The sequence below is a fragment of the Gobius niger genome (assembly GCF_951799975.1).
Source record: "Gobius niger genome assembly, chromosome: 2".
In the NCBI taxonomy this organism is placed as follows: domain Eukaryota; kingdom Metazoa; phylum Chordata; class Actinopteri; order Gobiiformes; family Gobiidae; genus Gobius; species Gobius niger.
This window is the reverse complement of record NC_136853.1, coordinates 39,058,558-39,080,073: the sequence shown is the minus strand read 5'-3', so window position 1 is coordinate 39,080,073 and position 21,516 is coordinate 39,058,558. Positions and strand designations below refer to the sequence as shown.

The 21,516-nt window shown below is 40.2% G+C and overlaps 1 protein-coding gene across 1 annotated transcript in view; it reads left to right on the top strand.

Annotated features, from left to right (window-relative positions):
• The window catches only part of gsap (gamma-secretase activating protein), an 82,980-nt gene that overhangs the window by 24,664 nt on the left and 36,800 nt on the right, over positions 1 to 21,516 (top strand). The window contains exons 21-24 of the mRNA XM_079552408.1: positions 185 to 310; positions 2,299 to 2,354; positions 5,327 to 5,358; positions 12,098 to 12,159. Coding sequence (XP_079408534.1) covers positions 185 to 310; positions 2,299 to 2,354; positions 5,327 to 5,358; positions 12,098 to 12,159 — 276 coding nt within the window. The remainder of the gene's footprint in view (positions 1 to 184; positions 311 to 2,298; positions 2,355 to 5,326; positions 5,359 to 12,097; positions 12,160 to 21,516) is intronic.

Below are 21,516 nucleotides of genomic sequence, written 5' to 3'. Positions count from 1 at the left end.
GGATAATGTCTGCTGCTCGTGCTCTTTCCAAAAAAAGGCGCTCTTAAGTAACAGATTCCAGATTTAATTACTCGTCATTGTTTTGCAGCAGTGTCCTTGCTGTGTCACCGCGTTGTTTGTTTATATTTTCTCCCTCTCGCTTTTCTCTTCTTTCTCTCTCCCCCCGTTTTCCCCCCTCTGTCAGGCCAGCAGTCTCGTGGGTTTCTGGTCTGAGCTGCAGTGGAACACAGAGCGGACGAAATACCTGGAGGCAGTTCCCAATCCCAGATACAGACCCTCCCACGTGCAGGCCGACTGGGATCGACTGCTGGTTTGTGTCCCCATTTTCCCCAATGTGATGATGAAGCTTAAAATTACAAATGGTGGTGTTTAAATGCCTTTGTCCTTGCAATTTACTTCACTGAGAATATTATCGGGGCTGCTGCTAATGTATTAACTAAATATTTAATATGTAGAAATTATGTTTGGTGCATAAAATGTTGCCAAAGGGCCAATATAACAGTTTTATGTGTCCGGATTCTTGGCATTGAACTTTGCCTCATGATGTCAGCCGAGCTTGCTGCAGTTACGACTAGCACATTTAAGCTCATAGTATATGTCATACTGTCGAATGTTCTGCACTGAACATAACTATACAGCTATCCACTTTTGTTTTTGCTCCCGTTTTTCATGCACTGAACTTAAAGACATGAAACATTTTCTACATGCATACACAAAACACAGATTTCTCTCAAATATTGTTCACAAATTGGTCTAAATTGAAATCAGCATGAGTATTTCGCAGGTATGTCTGGCCACAATAAAAGTCCACGCTCAGTTTTTCATCCCAACTGTGCCCTGAAGAATAAAAACTGGGGGTGAGAACCTCCGGGTACCTGCTTTGTATCCCCCTTTTCTATGTGTATAAATGATCCCTGACTTATTTGATTTGATTTGATTTATTTGAGCAATTATTTACATTATTTACATTAATATATTTACATTCATGTCACATGAAGCCAAAGAAAAAAATAATAACTCAAAGGGAGTAGGCCGAAGCAAGAAAGCTTATATGTGCCTACCCCATATTCAAGATACTATTATGCGCTTCAGTATTTTTGTAAGAGAATACAAACAGTGGAAATATAAGATAAATGTTTTTGAAGCGCATGAGTCCAGCAGCAGGCAAAATTTCACATTGCATTTTTTTTTCTTTTCTCTCATATATGGGTAAACTCACACTACTCTCTGAGTTTACCCATCAATGATTTACAGATATGTTGTTGCAGATTTCAATAGTACAATTGTTGATTAGCAGTACTGATAATTCGAAGCATTTAGATGTCACAGGTTGAAAATCTGATGGGACTTACAATAACACTTACAAGTGTGGAAATTATTATTATTATTTTTATCATTACCTAAATAAAAAAACAGTCACCATTCTATTGATTTACTTATTAAGTATTACATTTGTCTTATTGTTTTTGATATACATATGTAAATCTATACATATATACACACATACACATACAGATATATGTATACATATATATACACTGAAAATTAGTCTATAGATCTGTCAGTGACATCGTTTACATTGAAATAAACACGAAACCACAGTCCTATTTCAAAAGGAATAAATCAACCCAAAATTTATCTTATTCATAATAATAAAAACTATCATTCAAACTAATATATTTGTCTGACAGTGTTTGGGCCAAGTGCTTAAAACTGTAGTGCTGCCCTCTACTCATTATTGGCCTCTATTGACTGAAAACAGAGGAGCACTGCTGCCTCATTAATATGCATGATATCATCAAAAGTATCGATATCGGAATCAAAAGTATCGTATCGTCCTGCAAAATATCGCGATATATCAGAAACCATTATATATTGTCACTCTCCTAGTGAAATCCATTCACGCAATTATCTTTGAAGAGACCTCTCCAACCAGAAAGCTCCAGGCCTGTTTTAAAACTCTTAATTTAATCTATTGTTCAGGAGTTAATCCTCTTCATTACAGTGGCTGTCTGTGATTAGTTGTTTTGTTGAAAGAAATGTGTTTTGTCATTGCTAACATGATACCATGTTAATAAATTTACCTTTCTTAACAGTGATATTAGTCAAAGGTTGAAGCAAAAAATATAGAAGAAATCAAATGTAAATCTCCATTGAGCAGGCTTCACACCTAATACATTTAGTCCTGCTGTTTAAAATACATTTGGAAAATCGGCTGATAAATATACAAGCGCCTCTCTTTTGCAAACTGCATGTGTTTTCGTAAGGACCCTATCGATACTGCTCTTGTTGTTTCAGAAGTTGGAGAGAAGACCGTCGAGCCACACAAATCACATTGAGGAGAACACAAAGAAGTAGGTCTATGTCCCATCAGGGCTTTGTTTGGAAAACTATGGCAAACATTAAACTAAATAGAGGAGAGGCACGGCTGCACCTCTGCTCTGTGAATAGTTGCTCTGTTTGCTCTAATGGGGTGCTACGAAGGGAGAGCATCATTATAGTTAAAAATGTGCCCCATTTCAACACCTCAGACCAACACCGTCTTAGTGTCTGATTTTGTGACACTGCTGTACTGAAATGAACTTCAGTGAGTAAGTAACACTGAATCTTAAACTGCACTGAGATTATTAAGGGGCTCGTTGTTGACAAAACCAAGACTGGAGTATATAATAGCTGCATTGGTTCTATGCTAGAATAGCCTATGAGCCTGTTACGGTTCATTGAGGCGAGGGGGAAAGGAATTATGAAGGGTATGCAAGCTTTTTTGTAAATATTTCATAAACCTAGGATATTTTGCATGATGTAAGAGTTGTTTCTTTCTATTACATTTTTGTTTTGGTTCTTGGTTTTGTCCAATTAGAAAGTAGTGGATCTTCGGGTTGGAAGGTCCTATGGCTAAAATCAGGAAAAAAAACATATGAAAATCCCAGCGCCTGTCCCCAATCAATTCTTAATTGGTGCCTATGCAAATCTGCATTAAAGGGATATTTCAGGATTTTTGACATAGGGCCTCATTTCCTAGTTATCCAGAGTGTTGCTGATCTCTGGAGATATTTTTTTTTTGTAATTCAACAAACAGGTTCAGTTTAAGCCAATTTATACCATGGTCTGGGTGAATACTCGATTCTGATTGGCTGGTGGGTGCTAACAAGCGTGCATTATCTTCGTATAACCGCACACGTAGTCCGGTGGTTAAATCACTGGGATATCACTCCGCTGTGGGCATCGCCATAGCAACGCATGACACAGCAACGCATGACACAGCTGAATCAGATAAAGGTTAATTAGTGACTGACAGGAACGTATGAGATGGATTTTGTGGTTAATTTCAACGTTTTTGGCCAAAACAAAACGTTTAATAAATGGGAAGTAGACGAGAGTGAGCAGCTAGGTTAGCCTACTGTTAATAAAATACGAGCTCTCCATTTCTATTGAAAACGGTTAAGGCACTATTCATAATTTTCAGGCGTACATAAAATGATCCAGTTGAGCTCGTTGAGCTAGCTAGCTAGCGTCAGGTTAAACAGCGTTAAAGTGAAATAACTCCTGCCCACGAGTGCCGCATATCGGTGTTTACTTCCACGGGAAAGTGCCGGGTTAGTCCTGTTGTGTTGTGATTCTGTGCTTAAGTTGTTTCGTTGAGCCTGACTGAGATCCTCGTAATAGCTGCGGAGAATGACTCGCTCTGAAACGAGCCTTCAGTGACCGGCTAATAACCCACAGAAAATAGTCCCGGTAGTCTGGCATATTTAGTGAGTTCAGTAAATGAAAAAAAATGTTACGTTTGTGGGACCATGGTATAAGCTCGGAGCCGTGCATTAGACGGTTATAATGCACTCCGCTGCGTGTCGTGGTGTTCTCGACTCCGCATCGTGCATTATAACCGTCTAATGCACGGCTCCTCGTTGTTTAATCCTTACTTAAGTCTCTGCATGGTTTCCAAGAGGTCTATTCAGTCTCAAGCTGCTGTAGCAATGTTGTGAACACTATTTGTTGTCCTCAGCCTGTGAGGCGTTTCTGTGACGTCCATGTCTCCAAGACCTGTCGGATACCAAGGAGATACAGTACATGTATCAAAGAGTCGTATGGAGTATCTTTGAGATCTCCTCATAGATTATTAAAGGAGCTCTTTCAAAGTGTAACATTTTAAAAAGTCACTTGGCTGTATCCCCGTTCCTATTGCTCCTAAGGTTCCTGCACCTGATTTTATTTTTGTTTTGTTACAACAATGAAAGAGCGAGCGCATGTTTAAAGGGACTATACAGAGTTGAAGAGAGAAAATGTTAAAATTATGTGTTTTCCTCCCCCCACATGTTCCAGCAATGTCCTAATGTGTAGAATGAGCTCAGACCTATTCACCACAACTGCCTCGAAAATCTGTTAATTTGAGTCCGAAGTGCCGTCATGCTCGACACAGACATTAATATGGTTGTCTGGCGTTATAAGTGATTTGCCTCAGGTACACTGTGCTTGGGTCAGACTGTTTTTAATGTAGGCAAGCTGATACCGTAGAAATGCGCTAGCCTTGCACTAGCCTAGTGCTACGAAACTCTTCAAATAATAAGGACTGCATGAATAACAAAAAAGAATATCTCCAGAAATCAACAACACTGGATAACTAGGAAATGAGGTCCCGTGTCAAAAATCCTTTAATATTGAACCTGCAGTTACACAGATGACCTGAGGCGGCAGTAGTGAGTATAAAATGACCAACTTGCATCTAGTCCCTTTAAACTGCGTGTTTTGGTGCAAACTCCTTCCCGAAATTCCTAACTAATTTCTAGCAGTATGTTTGACAACTTTCAGCTGACAAAAACCAGGCTGTCCATGTAATTCTATTGCATTTTCCTCAGTTGTGAACTTGTGAGCTAGCAGTCTTTTATGACTGCATATTCAATACAAGGAGAACAAAGCACATTTCTACTACTGGGGGGGGGGGAAAGGGTACAGTGCCTTTAACCACATTGCTAGAGTGGGAAATGAGGAATTGAACTGGTGACTTCCCCATTCCCTGGAATAATGCTTAGATAATCGACCAAAATCTAAATTTAAGAAGCCTGCCACCAAGTGTAGGATAGAACGCAGAGTTATGGTGGTGAAACGCAGATACTTTATAATGTATGCATTATAATCTTTCTTTTTTGTGTTTCTACATCAAACCAAAGTCTCTGACTGGATAATAAGCTTCCTCGCGGCCATATTCAGGCTACGGCATTATGGCTTTATATATTCCGGCTTGGCCTTGGCTTAGAAAATCAAACTAAGGATCTCATTTTAATACTAGCTGCAAGGAAAGAACTCATGCATTTTTTGTTTTGTTTTCTAGAGTGCTATCAATGGTGGACACCTGGAGTTTGGGTAAGTGATTTGCATCACCACAAATGTAAATATATATTGCCCTCAAACACACTAAAGGGGAATGCCGTGCAGAGATCAAGCACAGTATTTGGTTTCTGTGAGGAACAAAGAACTAAGCCGCCCGATCTGAGCTAGCTAAAGGCAGCCTAACATAATGACAGTCATAAAGTTTTGGCTGATCTTATGACTGTGTATATATAGTCTATTTTGCTTTGTCATATATCTAGTGTAGCACCACTTAATAAAGAGTTGGAGCCTTGCCCTGGGACTGGCGCAGACAGAAAAAGCAGTCCTGTGTTATGGGATTCGGTGAGCAGTGTATTCAGTTTTATGTGATCTTCTGAGGTCGCATTTCTCAGGCCCACTGGAGAATTGGGCTGCACACGAGCTCCACACTAATTTATCATAGGAAGAGAGCGAGAGAGAAAAGGGAGAGAAGGGTGAGAAGGTGAAAGCGGGAGAGAGTGAGAGCGAGGAAGAGAAAGGGGGTTGGGGGGGTGGAGAGAGAGGTAGAGTGGGTAAAAATGTGAGACAAACAGGAAAAAGGTGAGGATTATATAACATGTAGTTCGGTACTTCCCTCACTCTTGGCTCCAGTGCAGCTGTGTTGCTTTCGGGCCGCCCTTTAAAACTTAAAATCTTCACGCATGATCTCAGAGCTTCCATCCTCGTACAATGTTCAAAAACAATATGCTTTGGTTTCTGTGCCTTTAACTTCTGCACTACATTTAAACCAAGTAAATGCCAGGTCTTAGCCTGGATGAATAAAGCAATTAAAAAGTCTTACATTTTACTAAACCAGGATTTTACCTAAAACACCGGCAAAGATAAAATAACCCCAGACGGAAATGTTGTATTCAAAATGTGTGTAATGTGCATACTGTTAGTGCACACAAAGGGATCGAAGCGTAATTCTCATAATCATCGAGCTGTACAGATCTTCACTGTCGTCTTGGGCCTGTTTAATCGACATACCTGCTGTAAAACAGTGCTGTGCCTGAGAGTTGTATTAAAGGATGCATTCTTTAACCATATTAGACAAATCTAGATTCATTTGTTTGTTGAAAAGGAAAACATGAACTCGAATGGACCATCAAGATCAACCGTATGCACAGTTATCAATTTTCATGTGTGATCTCCAGCCCTTTTCACTTTTACTTATCTCTAAAAACAACTGCATTTTGATCCCTTGGTTTCCCTGGGCTTGTACCAATCTTTTGTTTGTGTTAATCTTGTTATGTTTTACTGCTTTAAAGTGCTGTTTGGGCGTCTAAGCAGAGCATCTCATAAGAATCAAATCAAGTCCATAGGAAATTGTGGAACATACATTTAAGAGACTTAAAAGACAAATCACAATTCTTTGTCTAAATCAAATTTTAGGACAATGGGGAGGAAAATTGGATAAAGCACCATATGATGCTTGATGTTGTAATTACCAATTGCAATTTCAGTGTATGTGTTTTACTATGTATTTTTGGCTTATGTTGTTTTGAGCTTTGTTGTCAGTAATTGGAAAACAGTGTGGAAGTGCCTCAAGCTAACAGAAAACAAAAAACCAGAGAAAGATTAACAAAGGTTCAACACATTTGATTGAGCTGTTTACACAGATTTGCAGCCACATTACTGTCAGTCCGCCTCAACTGTGACTACCACCGTTGAGCGACTGAATGAATATGCTGTGTATTATGAAAGTTGTTTTGTAAAGTGCCGGTCAAAAGTTTGGAAATGCTTTTTTTTAAAAATGTTTTTACATTGCAGATTCTCACTGAAGGCATTCATTTGTGAAAGAAAACATATAGAGCTCAACAGTCCCACCCACTTCTGGTCATGTGTCGGGTCCAACATAAAAAATCCCATGTATTATTAGCATTGACTTTTCGAAAAAGTCAACTATTAAGAGTTTAACATCACGGCGCCGGCTAATCAGCTATGTGCTAACTCACGGACATGTAACATACAAGGAAAATGGAAGATTTGTCTAAAACGTTATAAACCGCAAAATTATAAAAGTAATTTTGGCGTATTTTCAAGTATTGTTTGTTTGTTTCTTTCTTGTAAAATACCCGTGCAAGTGTCGGTAGTTAGCACATAGCTGATTAGCCGGCGTTGTGCCTTTAAACTCTTAATAATTAACTTTTTCGAAAAGTCAACACTAAAAATACATGGGATTTTTTGTGTCGGACCCAGACATGTGACCGGGAGTGGGCGGGACTGTGGAGCTCTATAAAACTATGTCTTAAAGCAGTACTAAGTAACTCATGCCCCTAGAGGCTATTAGCGCCAAGGCGGGTGTCGTAGAATGTTGCATTTTTTTACTCATTAATTGTCCGTGAGAGTAAATACTACGCTGACAGAAAAGACAAAGGGAGAGAGGGACATTGTTCATACAATTACACAATGGAGATATTATTTTTTTCTCGAACTTGGCTGTGAATACTGTTTAAGTGGCGCTAGCCCACAGTTAGCTTTGACCGTTAGCCTGTTAGCTTCTTCTTCGTGATTCCATTAGTGTGTATTGATGAAACCTACCCGGTGGCAGTCAAGTTGAAATTGTGGTTTTCTGGCCAGAGACACCAGGGAGAGATGAAAGACCCCCCAATCATCTCATTAACGCTTGTATTACCCCCAGAGGGACTACGAAAAGGATGTATTAAGGTGAACAAGTTACTTACTTAGTACTGCTTTAAAGTGCATATGACACATTAGACACAATTTTTGCGAAAACATTGTGAACATGATTATATTTAAGTTATCTTAAATATATTAATTATTATTTTGTTAAAGATTGTACCCAGGTTTCTTTAGTTTGGCCATTTTTTGTGATGTTTATAGTTTTGTTTCCTCATTGGACACCGACAGCAGCATAGAAGGAGGTAAACAATTTTAAACTGTTGCCGTGCCGACCATGTTAAATCAATGGGAAATTAGTCAAACTGCTGTGACACTTCCTGTCAGCACCAAATAAATAATAATATATAATAATAATTCAAATAAAAATTACTTTTCTGCCCAACATTTCTTCATTAAAATTGCTGCTTCACTGAAAGAAAATGATAATTATGAAACAGATGTTATCCTTCTGAATAAGTCATATTCTCGAAAGCATTAAAACCTGTCATATGCAATTCAAACATAAAAAGGTGAAATAGATTCCTCGAAATAGCTTTGGTTACTACTTTGCACACTTTTGACATTTTCTCAATGAGCTTCACCAGAAATGGTTTTCACTTCACAGAACCGCTGAAATCCATTTCAGGTGATGACCTTATGAAGCTCATCAATGCCAAGAATAAAAGGTGGTACTTCAGAATAATTTACAATATAAAAGTTATTTCACCCTTTTTTGTTTCCTACATAATCCCATATTCACAGTTTAATGTCTTCAGTGAGAATCACACAAAGTAAATAGTGTTGAAAACAAAGAAAAGGCGACGAATAAAAAGTGTTTCTAAACTTTTTATTATTATTATTATTAATTTTATCAAAAGGAGTGGGTCGAAGCTAGACGTTTATGAGCACCCACCCCCAACTCAATGCAATCAAAAGTTACATTTCACAATAATAATAAGGACATGGTACAAAACGAACAAAACAACAACAAGGAACAGCAGCAAAAAATGTATTATATGCACTCTTGACAGCATTTACCTTAATTAAGATATAAGACTGCCTATAGCAAATTACTTTATCAATCATACAACGTACATCATACAAAAGAGAACTTGATACACTACGATGAGGCTTACTACAACAGCCGAAACATTAACATTGCCGAAAGTCACAAGTGTTAAAAGGCACATTAATGCACCCCTTTTACTACGTGATCTTGCTCATTCCCAGTTGTCAATTCCATCCTCATTATTGTATTAGTATTATTTGTGTACAATTTGTCTTCCTTTTTTTTCTTTTTTTTAACAATGTATTACACTGCGTTCCAAATTATTATGCAAATTGGATTTTTGTGTCAAAAAGGTAAAAAAATAAATAATAATAATGAAACTCATGGATGGTATTGTGTCTTGGGGCTCTATGAATCACTGACATTAATCCCAGAGACCTGGGATGATTAGTTTTCAGGTTAAGCCCAGTTAAGGGAAAAACTACTGAAAAAGGGTGTTCCACTTTATTATGCAGATCATCATTTTCAAGCAATATGGGAAAGAAAAAGGGTCTCTCTGCTGATGAAAAGCGTGAAATAGTTGAATGCCTTGGTCTAGGTATGAAAACCTTCGATATTTCATGAAAGATTAAGTGTAATCATCATACAGATAAGAGATTTGTGGAGGATTCAGAGCACACTCCGTTTTGTGCAGATAATGGCACAATATGGACGGTTTCTGCCAGACAAACACATCAGATTAGGAGAACAGATGCCACAAAGCAGCATTCAGGTATTTAAAGCTGCTGGTGCCTCTGGAGTCTCCCGAACATCAAGGTGTAGGACCCTCCAGAGGCTGCAGTTGTGCATAAACCTTCTATCCGGGCCTCCCCTAAACGGTTAATTGAAGCTGATGAACAGAAACGGCTGCAGTGGCTCAGAAATACATGAGGACTCATTTTCAAACAGTCTTGTTCACTGATGAGCGCCGTGTAACCCTGGATGGTCAAATCAATGGAGTAGTGGATGGTTGGTGAATGGCCACAATGTCCCAACAAGGCTGCGACGTCAGTAAAGAGGTGGCGGAGTCATATTATGGGCCAGAATCATGAAGAGAGAGCTGGTCGGCCCCATTAGGCCCTTTCAGGCTCCCTGAAGGTGTGAAAATGACCTTTGAAAAATATGTGGAGTTTCTGACTGACCACTGTCTTCTATGCTACAAAAAGAAGAGCCGTGCTTTCCCTAACAAGATTCTCTTCATCATGACAACGTACCATGTCCTGCTGTAAAGAATACCTCTGCATCACTGGCTGCTATGGGCATAAAAGGAGAGAAACTCATGATGTGGACCCCCTCCTCCCCTGACCTCAACCCTGTTGAGAACCTTTGGAGCCTCAACAAAAAAAAACTTTTTTGTTGAGGGTGGGAGGCAGTTTTCATCCAAACAGCAGCTCTGGGAGGCTATTTTAACATCCTGCAAAGAAATCCAAGCAGAAACTGTCCAAAAACTCACAATTTTAATGGATTTAAGAATTTTGAAGCTGCTATCACAGAAGGGCTCCTTTTTTGGTAAAATATATAATATAATGTTAATATTTTTTTGATTGAAATAGCTTTTGATTTCAGCAAGTATGACCTCCTAATGCTACAAATACAACAAATGACCATTTTCAGTTAATTACAAGCTTTAAAATGTATTGAAACGATGACTTGCTTAATAATTTGGAACAGTGGATTTTGAGGTTTTTGCTATATTTATTTTGGGAAAAAATACTGTTATCATTAGGAAATTTTTCCACCACATTTAAATGATCCTCTACCAGGTAAAGACTTGACAATTATGCTGACTCTCATTTGAGTTGACAATTTAGAAAATCAGAGAAAAATGTCATTTGCATAATAATTTGGAACGCAGTGTATGCAAGCCATGCATAGTGTAGTGCGTTAAACGCCAGGGTGAAGAGGGGGCCAGTTTAAGAAGGCAGTAGCTGCCCCTCCACTAACCCCCGCCCAGCTGCCCTAACAGCTGATTTTGTTGATGATATTCCTATGCTGTGAAGTGCATTAAAAGATAAGGTTCATGAGCCTGTTGGGAGGGTCCTCTCAACAGATTCATAGCTCGCCTACTCTAATTCTTTTTATTTATTGTATATTTGAGCAATAGAAATGACAAGCGTGCAGAGCAACAACACTCCGCCTTCATAATTAATCAAATGAACATTGATCCTTCTGCTCCTTCTAGTTTTAACGCAATTCTTCTTCTCTGTACTTTTCAAGAGTCTTTTGTTTATATTTATATTTGAACAGGTTGATGATTGGACATTGTTTCATCTCCATCTCCAATTTATTTCACAGTTGTACACCATTAACTCAGAACACAGTTGAACTTTTGACCGATACTGTAAGTCAACATTAATATTACACAAAAGTTTATTCCTATAGTTACCACAAATTGGACAATAACAGAAAATATCTGGCCTAATTTAAGGAAAATGCTTGGTGCTTTAGGATGTACCAGTTTCCTTCATGCGATAACTGCAAAGTCAGTACTTGTCCTCTCTCACTGACATGGCATCAGCGAACTGTCCAAACGCGCAAGCTTGAAACAGCTGTATCTTTGAAGTAACTTCTCTGTACTGTAGTCAGCTCTATCTTCCCTCAAGGCTCCTTTATTCCAGAAACACACTTTATTATCGCCTCAAATGGTTTGCCTCGTGCATGTTGAAGTCGAAAAAATGATCAAAGGCCGCGTGTTTGTGGATGCAAGTGTGGAGTAGATGAGCGCGTTTTCTGTGACAGACATTGAACAAGGTTGCATACTTCCACATATATTATTCACACAGTTAGAAAAATAGCTTGAACCTTGGAGATGTGTTTAATAAGCCATGTCAAATGACGACATCAGAATAAGTTTTGATGTTTTCGATATATAACCCTATAGATTGTCCATAGTAAATGAATGTTAAAAGGAATAGGTGTCTACGGGTTTCTGTGTCAGCCCTGTGCAAAGTAACTGTTCACTCTGCAGCATTTAACCCATTTACTGTATGGCCTTGTAAATCTGCTTTTGTGCACTTTGCATGTACAATGAACTGCCCTAAAAACACCTGTATCATCTCATCATATCCTGCTCTGTTCCAGATAAGAAGTTGGTACCACTGTTTCAAGAGGAAGACCCCCAACAGAGGGCGCTAATCGGCCTGGTGAGAGACACAGCCAACACGTGTTTGAGTGATGTACTGACTCCAAGATTATCTGAAGAAGTCTGCACTGAAGTTATTGAATCTTAAAATGAGTGCTTTCGCATTAATGAGAGCAGCTTTGAAGTAGGACAGGTTTCTTTTTCCAATCGGCCAATGACCTTGTGCTCAAGACAGAGCCATAAAGAAGATGTTTTTTTGAAATGGGCTGTGGTGTACTTGAGTGGCATGCTCAAAGGCTTGGCTTCTATTAAATCCAGTGGCAACAGCGGGAATATCAATGCAGACACTGCACTCGTGCCTATGTCAAATCCCATTACTGGACATTGCAAGATGGCAGTAATATCGCAGAATGAGTCGAAGGACAGCGAGCATGCGAGAGAGCTGGATGGAGAGTTTCATGAGGTGAATATTATGTAGCTGACGGCATAGGAATAAAGCACTAGGCTGAGGTTAGAGAGACGTTTGAGGTACAGTGGGCTCTGAGAGATTTTTACAATTTTTTAACGCAGCAGTCTAATATTGACATCAAATACCTTTACTTTCCACCTTGAAAGAATTTGGGATTAAAAAATACTTAATGACAATAGTTCTCCTATCCATTTCTGAATGAATTAAACTTTATTATCCCTCTTGGGTAAATTTGCACTGGGCACATAGTGCAGATACAAACTACTGCACTACGGCCTGGGTGTTTTGTTTTTCAACATTCATTAAAGCTCTTCTTAAGAAACCTCTTAAAATCCATATTTACAAATGCAGTGTCAAGAAATTGCACCAGATACAACACGTTAAGTAGGAAAATACTTCACACGTGTGTTCTAAGTTTGGTGAATGCTGACTTGGAAGCGCGTATGTGTGAGGACCAATGTATATGTCACTGCCTATGTTTCATCTTAAAAGTGCCGTGTGCAACAGGAAGTTAGAGGAGGATACAAATGGCAAAACACAAATCCAAAACTAATAACCAACAGAATTCCAAAAAAAAAAATCTCTGCCATCGGCGCCGCTCGCTGAAGGACCATCCTAAACCTTTGGCCGACTTTTCTCTCGAATAAATATAACCTGTACATCGCAAAAGGGTTTTCCTTCTCTTTCAGCGAGTTAGTCCTTAAAATAGATGCAACGGCATCGGTGCGATGTTCTGTCCGCGGAGCTCAACGAGAGTGCACGCCTTTGTAAACTCAAGGTCGTAAGATCAAGGCCGATGCTCGTCTTTATCAAATAATTTAATGCTATTTGTGAACGGTGGCATTTAAAAGTTTTAGCCGTAATACATTGGTACTTTGCTAACCATTAACAAAAGTACAAGTGATATTACCAACTTATTTCTGAATAAAGGCATCTGTAATTTATTATGATTATATTTAATTTCTGGAATTGATTAATACATGATTTAAAGGAATAGGCCAAGTGAGCGGGGGGAAGTCTTTAGGAGTTACTGCGCGGACGTTTTGCTCCTCGTATCATTACGCCTCACAATATAGTACCCCTTTTTATTTGCTTATAAAATCGACATGCTACATTTCTGTGTAAATATACTTCGCATGAAAACACTTCACGTAACTTTATTTAAATAGGGAACACGTGGAAGAGCTTGGTAGCTTCTATCGTGAGCTTTTTTGGAGCTATGTGACATGTGGGAGAGGCTGCGTATGTGCTCCGTTTGCGTGACAGAGCGCACGTACAAAGACCAGACGGGGATATATTAACTCGGCTAAAGTGAGGTAAGAGCATATCTCAGTATGTAAAAACGGTGGCCTATTCCTTTAATAAATATATCTGACTCAGAATGTTGGGTTCCATCAGGAGCATGATCATAAACAGAACTGGAGATGTTTTTGTTCGTAAGAGTCCTCCTGACTGTTCTGTCAAAAGTATCGGCAGTGTATATCGGCTAATCAAAATCCACAAATATTGGCGTTGTCCTGAGAAAACCCTTGCTGGTCGACCTCTACAACAGAGGAAGCATCTGGACCTAACTGCACCTGCGCTCAGAGCTTTAACTTCTGTCTCTCGCTAATAGCCATTTACTAAACACGCCCTGTTGGTGCTCAGTGTTGCGCTTTGCTCTCACACACATTCATGTGCTACGTTTTGTTGTTCAGTGGTTGAAACAATTATTAAAAAACACTCGGCTGCTCGTGTTACAAGCCGTGACGCCCCGCGCTCCAGGTGGATGCTCGCCTCTGTGACCCCTCTCACCCCATTCCCAATTTCATGCATTGTCACTTGGTCACCCACGCCGAGAGACAGCTGATAAAGGAAGGAACGCTTATAAACACTGTTGCTTTAGGTACTTGCAATACAACAGCACTGTCGAGAGTGTCAGAATGAACAACCTGTGATGAGGAAGATGCATGAGAACACAGGCGGGCAGGGACAGAAACTTCGACTTTAAGGCTGTTTACACCTCTACGAATTGGCAGTATGTCGATTATGGGCGCAGGTATCTTTTACACTAGAACGCACATCATGTTCCCCGACACCGGGCTCCACTAAAAACTCTGAAGGGGGTAGTTTCATCTCTCAGTGGGAAGCCGATCTCAGCTTCCCGGCCTCTTGTCAACTGGACAGAACGAGGACATAGATAGAAAAGATATAAGGTAGCTCACATTTATACCTTTAGTATAGTCAAATAACGGTCTGTAAATAATTAGTAGTGACATACTTTTACCTAAAGATGTACCAGAGTTGTGTCAGAAAGCCACAGCATCTAAAGAAGGTAACTTTTATTTAGACCTTTAAGCAGAATTGGTTTGCAGTTGGCTTGTTGAAACGGGGATAAGCTCTTCTCCTCGGTCTTGGTATGGCGTACGTAAAAACATGTTGGCCACACAGTGCTGTTTGTTGGGCCCTTTCACAGACCCTTACAGCACAGAAAAATTACAAATACAAACACAGAAGCGTACAAAACCAGCTACACTACAGCCATTCAGCTTATTTTAGGCACAGTTTAGCTGCGTGTGCCGTTCACAGACCGCGAAATCACCTCAGCGCACAGAGGTGTTCGAGCAGCTGCGAGTTACTGTAGGACTTTTACAGCTGGATTTACATTAAACTTGTGGACTTCTTGGTCAGAAAGAAGGGACATCTGTCCCTTGAAAATGGATTTATATCTGGGAAGGAACCATGCTGGGCTGTTAAAAGATATGTCCTTTTGGAGTGGCCTTTACGAACAGAAAGGCCACTCCAAAGCATGCTCCAGAGTTTCATTTTGTGTCCGTACTAGCTTTGGCCATCTTAACTCCTTTCAAAAAATGTAATGGTACGGAAGCATCACTGGATATTGCTTAGGCATCAGGGAGCCTATTCTCTTGCTTGAACTGACCTTTATGTGAAATGATTTAATGGCAAATATTGGCTAAATACCGCAGTATTCTTGAATGATTACAAATAATCTATGTAACACTTGGCTGGAAATGTCAAAGATTCGGCCCGTGAGGCACATTCGGCTCCACTCGCCCGATAATTCTTGTATTTTCCAACCAGTACTTAGGGGGTCATTTACTAAGTGCATGCATTTTTCACTCACGCAGCATTCTCGCATTAAAGCAGTACTAAGTAACTTGTTTACCTTAATAATCCCCCTGATGTCTTTGGCCAGAAAACCACAATTACAATTTTCCTGGCACCGGGTCAGAGCCACCAATACACACGAATGGAAATCACGAAGAAGAAGCTAACAGGCTAACGGGCAAAGCTAACTGTGGGCTAGCACCACTTAAACAGTATTTACAGCCAGTAATTGGATGTACAATATCTCCCTTTGTCTTCTCTGTCAGCGTAGTATTTACTCTCATGGACAATTAATGAGTAAAAAACTGTAACATGCTACGACACCTGCAGTGACGTTTATGGCCTCTAGGGGCATGTTACTTACTACTGCTTTAACATATCGGATTTGGGGCCCTGATACTGTAATACAGGATGCTTCAAATGACTGCTTCGGTGCCCACAACACTTATTTTTCAGCTTGCACTCGCTATTTAGTACCTGTCTTGATAAATGACTTGGTGCACAAACGGCTAGAAAAGTGCCATCATCCCCTGCAGCGTCATCTCCTACGTCTGCGACGCACTCAGACTGTGCGCTGTTGTGCTAGTGTCACAGAAACTTGCCATAAGGATGTTCTTGTGAAGAAAAACTTTAGAGAACACTCCGTAAAAGTCTGTATAATAAAGTCAGTATTATACAGACAATAATGTTTTTTGCAGCATGAGGTCAAGTATTGTCAATGAACTCTGCTACATCATAATTTTCGATTTGTTCTACTGGAAATGTATGTCTGCTCTGGCCTGCGTACAAATGACTGAAGTACAAATAAATAATTGGGACGTTTTGTTGAAATTTCCACTGAGCTTTGATCTTCTGCCTGGCTCAAGGACAGTGTTGCTCCTAACAAGACGGTCATCTTGTTGCGTGACTGTGCCATGGGCTAGAGGGCATCGCTTGTTTGTTGGATCGTCCACCTGCTCACCTCTGGTTCAGGCACAGACCGTGGCGCTGACGTTAGTGGGGAGCAAATTGCCTCACCAACGTCACTGCCACACCATCGCTGATTTGAAAATATGGACTGTTTTTATTTCATAGTAATTATTCAATGGGATCTCACGGTATAGGCTTTGCACAGTATGTGACTGGTGGAAGATATTGGTGGATAACAGCAGGACAAGGAGACAAAATGTGGAACAAAACAGTGAAACTTTGTCTTATAAAACGCCTCTTGTCAGACGGCCCATTCCTGTTGAACTATAACAGTGTGTGAGCAACAGCCAGAGACAAATTTCACTTTCGCTCTGATCCATGGACCACTGCAGCTTCAGACAAACGCTGACAACCGATTATTTCACCCCTACAGCTGCTCCCGGGTGAAACCGCCTTTAGATCACACATCATGAAAAAAAAAAAAGGAGGAGCCGCTCCTGGTATCAGGATTTTACAGTGCACTTTTTGACAATTTAATTCAAAGTTTATTTCTATTATAGTTATAGTATTCTTGTAAAAGGAACAGGCCACCATTTTTCCATACTGAGATATGTTCTTACCTGAGCTTAGACGAGTTGATACGTACCTGTCTGATCTTTGTGCGTGCCCGTGGAAGAGCTTGGTCACTTCTAACTTCACCCCCGTTTGGAGCTATAGGAATACATTGGGAGAAGCCAAATGCTTTTGTGGTTTTGCGTGACTGAGGGCACACACAAAGACCAGACAGGTACGCATCAACTCGTCTAAGCTCAGGTATGAACATATTTGAGTTTGTAAAAAGGGTGGCCTGTTCCTTTAAGGGACTTGTTACGGCTAAATTCCACATAGACCGATGAGGGCAGCAAATCCAGGTAAAGTAAGTGACGCGCTGACTGTGCACTTCCATACAAATCCGAAGAGTCCAATGTACAAAATTACAGCTGCTTTATTAGATACAAAATAGTGTCAAGTTTCAATAATTCATTATAAAATCCAAATCATTACTTCCATAAACAAGGGCTAAAAACACACACAGTGAAGCGGTCAACAAACTGTGTGCTCTTCTGGATTGCCAACACCTGTGTGACTAAGGTGTGGCTCCCCATATGTAGAGCATCACCACAGCACCTCCTAGTGGTGACACATGGCTCCAACACTCCAGCCCCTATAATTGTTCTTAAAGGTACACTGCGTAACATTTTGGACTATACTGTTGCTGGCAAAACAAAACATGCTTCTAATGACCAGCTCAACACAGAAAATGCCTTTACTGCACTGGGTGATCAAAAAATGGATTTGGATGAGAAACTACCCTGTTTAAGCCTCAAATTCTACTGATTTTAGTCACATCTCCATGGAAACGAGCTAGAGACGTACCCACTCCCGGTAAAATTTACAGTCATTTTTTAGGAGCGGTGAGCCTCATAAATGTTTGTTTGTACATTTATGAGGTATTTTTCAATCGGGAAAACATCTGTCCTAAAATAAGTGCTTGTATTGCAATTTTATTTATTGAGTAAAATTCTACGCGGTGTGGCTTTAAGCAACAACCGGAAAAAACAATTATACAAATAAGAAATTAAGGAGCCATGTCTCAGTAATACAACAGTTTTCAAACATTAAGTGAATACATGTTCTCACTCCAAGTATAATAACATTCACATATAGCAGTAAGGTCGCAACATTAAAAGTGAAAGGCACAACTTACTGCTCCCAAGCTTTGTCACCTGTTCTGTCAATGTGCAGTGCCACATGATGAAATTTACCACCAATTTCACAGGTTGGTACATTATCACAATCTCTCCTCAAGTGCCCAGCACCAAGGCAGCCAAAACATAGCCCCTTGTTCTTTAGAAATTCAAGTTTTTCCTTTTGACCTTTTCTTTTAAACTGCAGACACTCGACAAGCAGATGATCCTCTAAACAGAAAACACACAAAGTATTTTCATTTTCTGCCGCACCTCTGTCCTGTGCAGGCAGAGGCGAAACTGCAGTACCAAAACATGTCCCTCTGGCAGTGTTGGGCTGGGACCTGGTCCTACTCACAACTCTAGTCCCACCAAACCCAGATGATGATTCCTGAATACGGCCAAATAAAGGATCAGACAAAATCTTAACATGTTTCTCCAGGAATCCCACAAGATCTTTAAATGTGGCCCGTTGGTTTGTTGAGTCCATTATATCATATGCAACACTTCTCCAGCGCTCTCTGAGTTTATATGGTAATTTGGTCAAAACTGCTCTCATATTTGTCGGAACATCCAGGTCCTTTAAATAGTCCAAGTCCATCATAACGTTACAGCATGCACGTAGAAAAAGTGCATAGGAGTGCAGAGCATCCACGTCCTCTGACTTTATAGTTGGCCAACAGAAGATCTTCTCCATATATGCACAGGCAATTCTGATCTCATCTCCAAAATGCTCCTGTAATAATTGTTTAGCACGTTCAAAGCCGCTCTCTGGTTCCATATGTAAGCAGCTACGCACAAGTTCTTTCGGGAGCCCAGAGGTGAATTGCTCTAAATAATACAAACAGTCCCCTTTTGTGGCCCTTGCCTCTACGCCATGTTTAAATGCTCTGCAGAAAGAAAGATACTGTAAAGGGTCACCATCAAAAATTGGCACATCTCTAGCTGGTAAAGACAGGAGCAATTGCTGCCTCACCAGAGAGGCAGTGATTTCATTTTGCCTCTCAAGTAAACTGCAAATGTCTTGACTGTTTTGACTAGAGGGCATCATTTTGGCTTTAAACCATATGTCATGTTTCTCCTTTTCAATATCAGGTAACATTTCCATCAATGCATTCTGAATAGATGTTACATCTTCACATAAAACCAAAAATGTGTCAAAAACACTCTTCATCTCTGAAGGTTGGCTGTTCTTTTCAATAAGCTCTCAAGCTTTCTCAAATTAGCCGCCTGATTTAGCTTAGATTTTCTGTTGTTTTGTAACCTTTCAAGCTTCTCTGAATATGCTTTGGCAGTCAATTTGATGGCCCTTTTTTCCTTAGGTCGAACAGTCTGCTCCTGTGCACCTTCGGCATGCATAGTGTCCCTTTGCGCTGGTTGCATTATGTCTTTGTCTTCTTCATGCTCATTCATAGTTGCCATAGTTCTATGAGAAACTTTGCTCCGCTGTATACAAAGTCAGTGAGGGGCAAGTAGGGCAACAATGGCCTACCTCCCAGATGCTGAGCTTTCCTGGCTTGAACCACAGTAGAGCAAGATCCTTCGTTCTCTCTGCAACCACCAAACAGCCGGCCACACCTGTGTGCCTCCCTCCAGCAGCAGGCTGATTGAAGACAGGCACCAGGTAACTCCTCTGCTCCTCTAAATCCAATGACCCACAGAAGGTACATGCGGCAGCCACTTAGAATGTCCAAAGCGAGTTTGTTGACTTATTTTACGGCTAAATTCCACATAGACCGATGAGGGCAGCAAATCCAGGTAAAGTAAGTGACGCGCTGACTGTGCACTTCCATACAAATCCGAAGAGTCCAATGTACAAAATTACAGCTGCTTTATTAGATACAAAATAGTGTCAAGTTTCAATAATTCATTATAAAATCCAAATCATTACTTCCATAAACAAGGGCTAAAAACACACACAGTGAAGCGGTCAACAAACTGTGTGCTCTTCTGGATTGCCAACACCTGTGTGACTAAGGTGTGGCTCCCCATATGTAGAGCATCACCACAGCACCTCCTAGTGGTGACACATGGCTCCAACAGGACTATAAAGAGTTTAAAAATGTTAAACTTTTGTGTTTTCCTCCCCCTACATGTTCCAGCCATGTCCTAATGTGTAGAATGAGCCCAGACCTGTTCACCACAACTGCTTCTAAAATCCTACACTGTCACTCAAAAAGTTGTTAATTCGGGTCTGAAGTGCCGTCATGCACGAGCTTAATATAGAAGCTGCAGTTACGCATAAGACCTGAGGTGGCAGTAGCGAGTATAAAATGACCAACTTGCATCGAGTCTCTTTAAGTAATTGCAATCTACTTCTATCTTGTGTTTATAGCAATAACAAAAGACAAAAATGTTTAAATCATTCATTCAGCTCTAGAAGGAATGGAAAGAAGATAAAATAGGGTATTCAAGCCTACTCCATCTTCTGCATTTTGGGAGCACTCTGTCAGCGTCGGTTTAGATTCTGCATCTGTTAAGATTTGGTGCTGTATATTGTTAGAGGATAACATTAAATCGCTATTTATCATACTGGGTCAAGCTGTAAAGTCGTACTATCTCTGTCATAGCCTTGACTGTGGTGCTCAGGCGCCCACTCTCAGTCACTGAATGTGTTGCTTGTGTATCAGTAAGACGCTCTGAGAGGGTATTTATCCCTTTTCTGTGGAAGCATAGACAGACTTGCATGGTAGGACTAGCGCAATGTCTCGAGTTCATGTCTCCGGGTCCCGCACCGATGGTAAATAAACGTCTCCTGTATAAGACATCCAGACTGCTGCCTATTCTTCATCTATCCTCTTGAACACCATTGTTAATTCTCTAACATATACTGCCCAGAGTGATTACATGCGAGAGTGAACAGTTTTATGGCAGTACATTTCTTTATGTGTAGATTTCATTGTAGTAGAGTAGTATTATTGATATTACGTGTAACTTTTATCAACAGCATCTATAAAAAAAAAACCTTTTCAGTCCTCTTCTCCCATTAGCCAGTCTTTCCTGTACTTGAAGAGCTCCAACTTAATAGAGTTCAGTCTGGAAGCGGGCTATTCTAAGGACGACCTCTTGTCTCCTCATCTCTACTTCCTTAAACCCTGTTCCTTTCTACTTAAATTGCATCTGGTCTGTTTGACACTTTATTATCTACAGGTTCACCATTTTTTCCTCCCCCGTCTCATCTTTCTATTTGCTAATTCTGGGACAC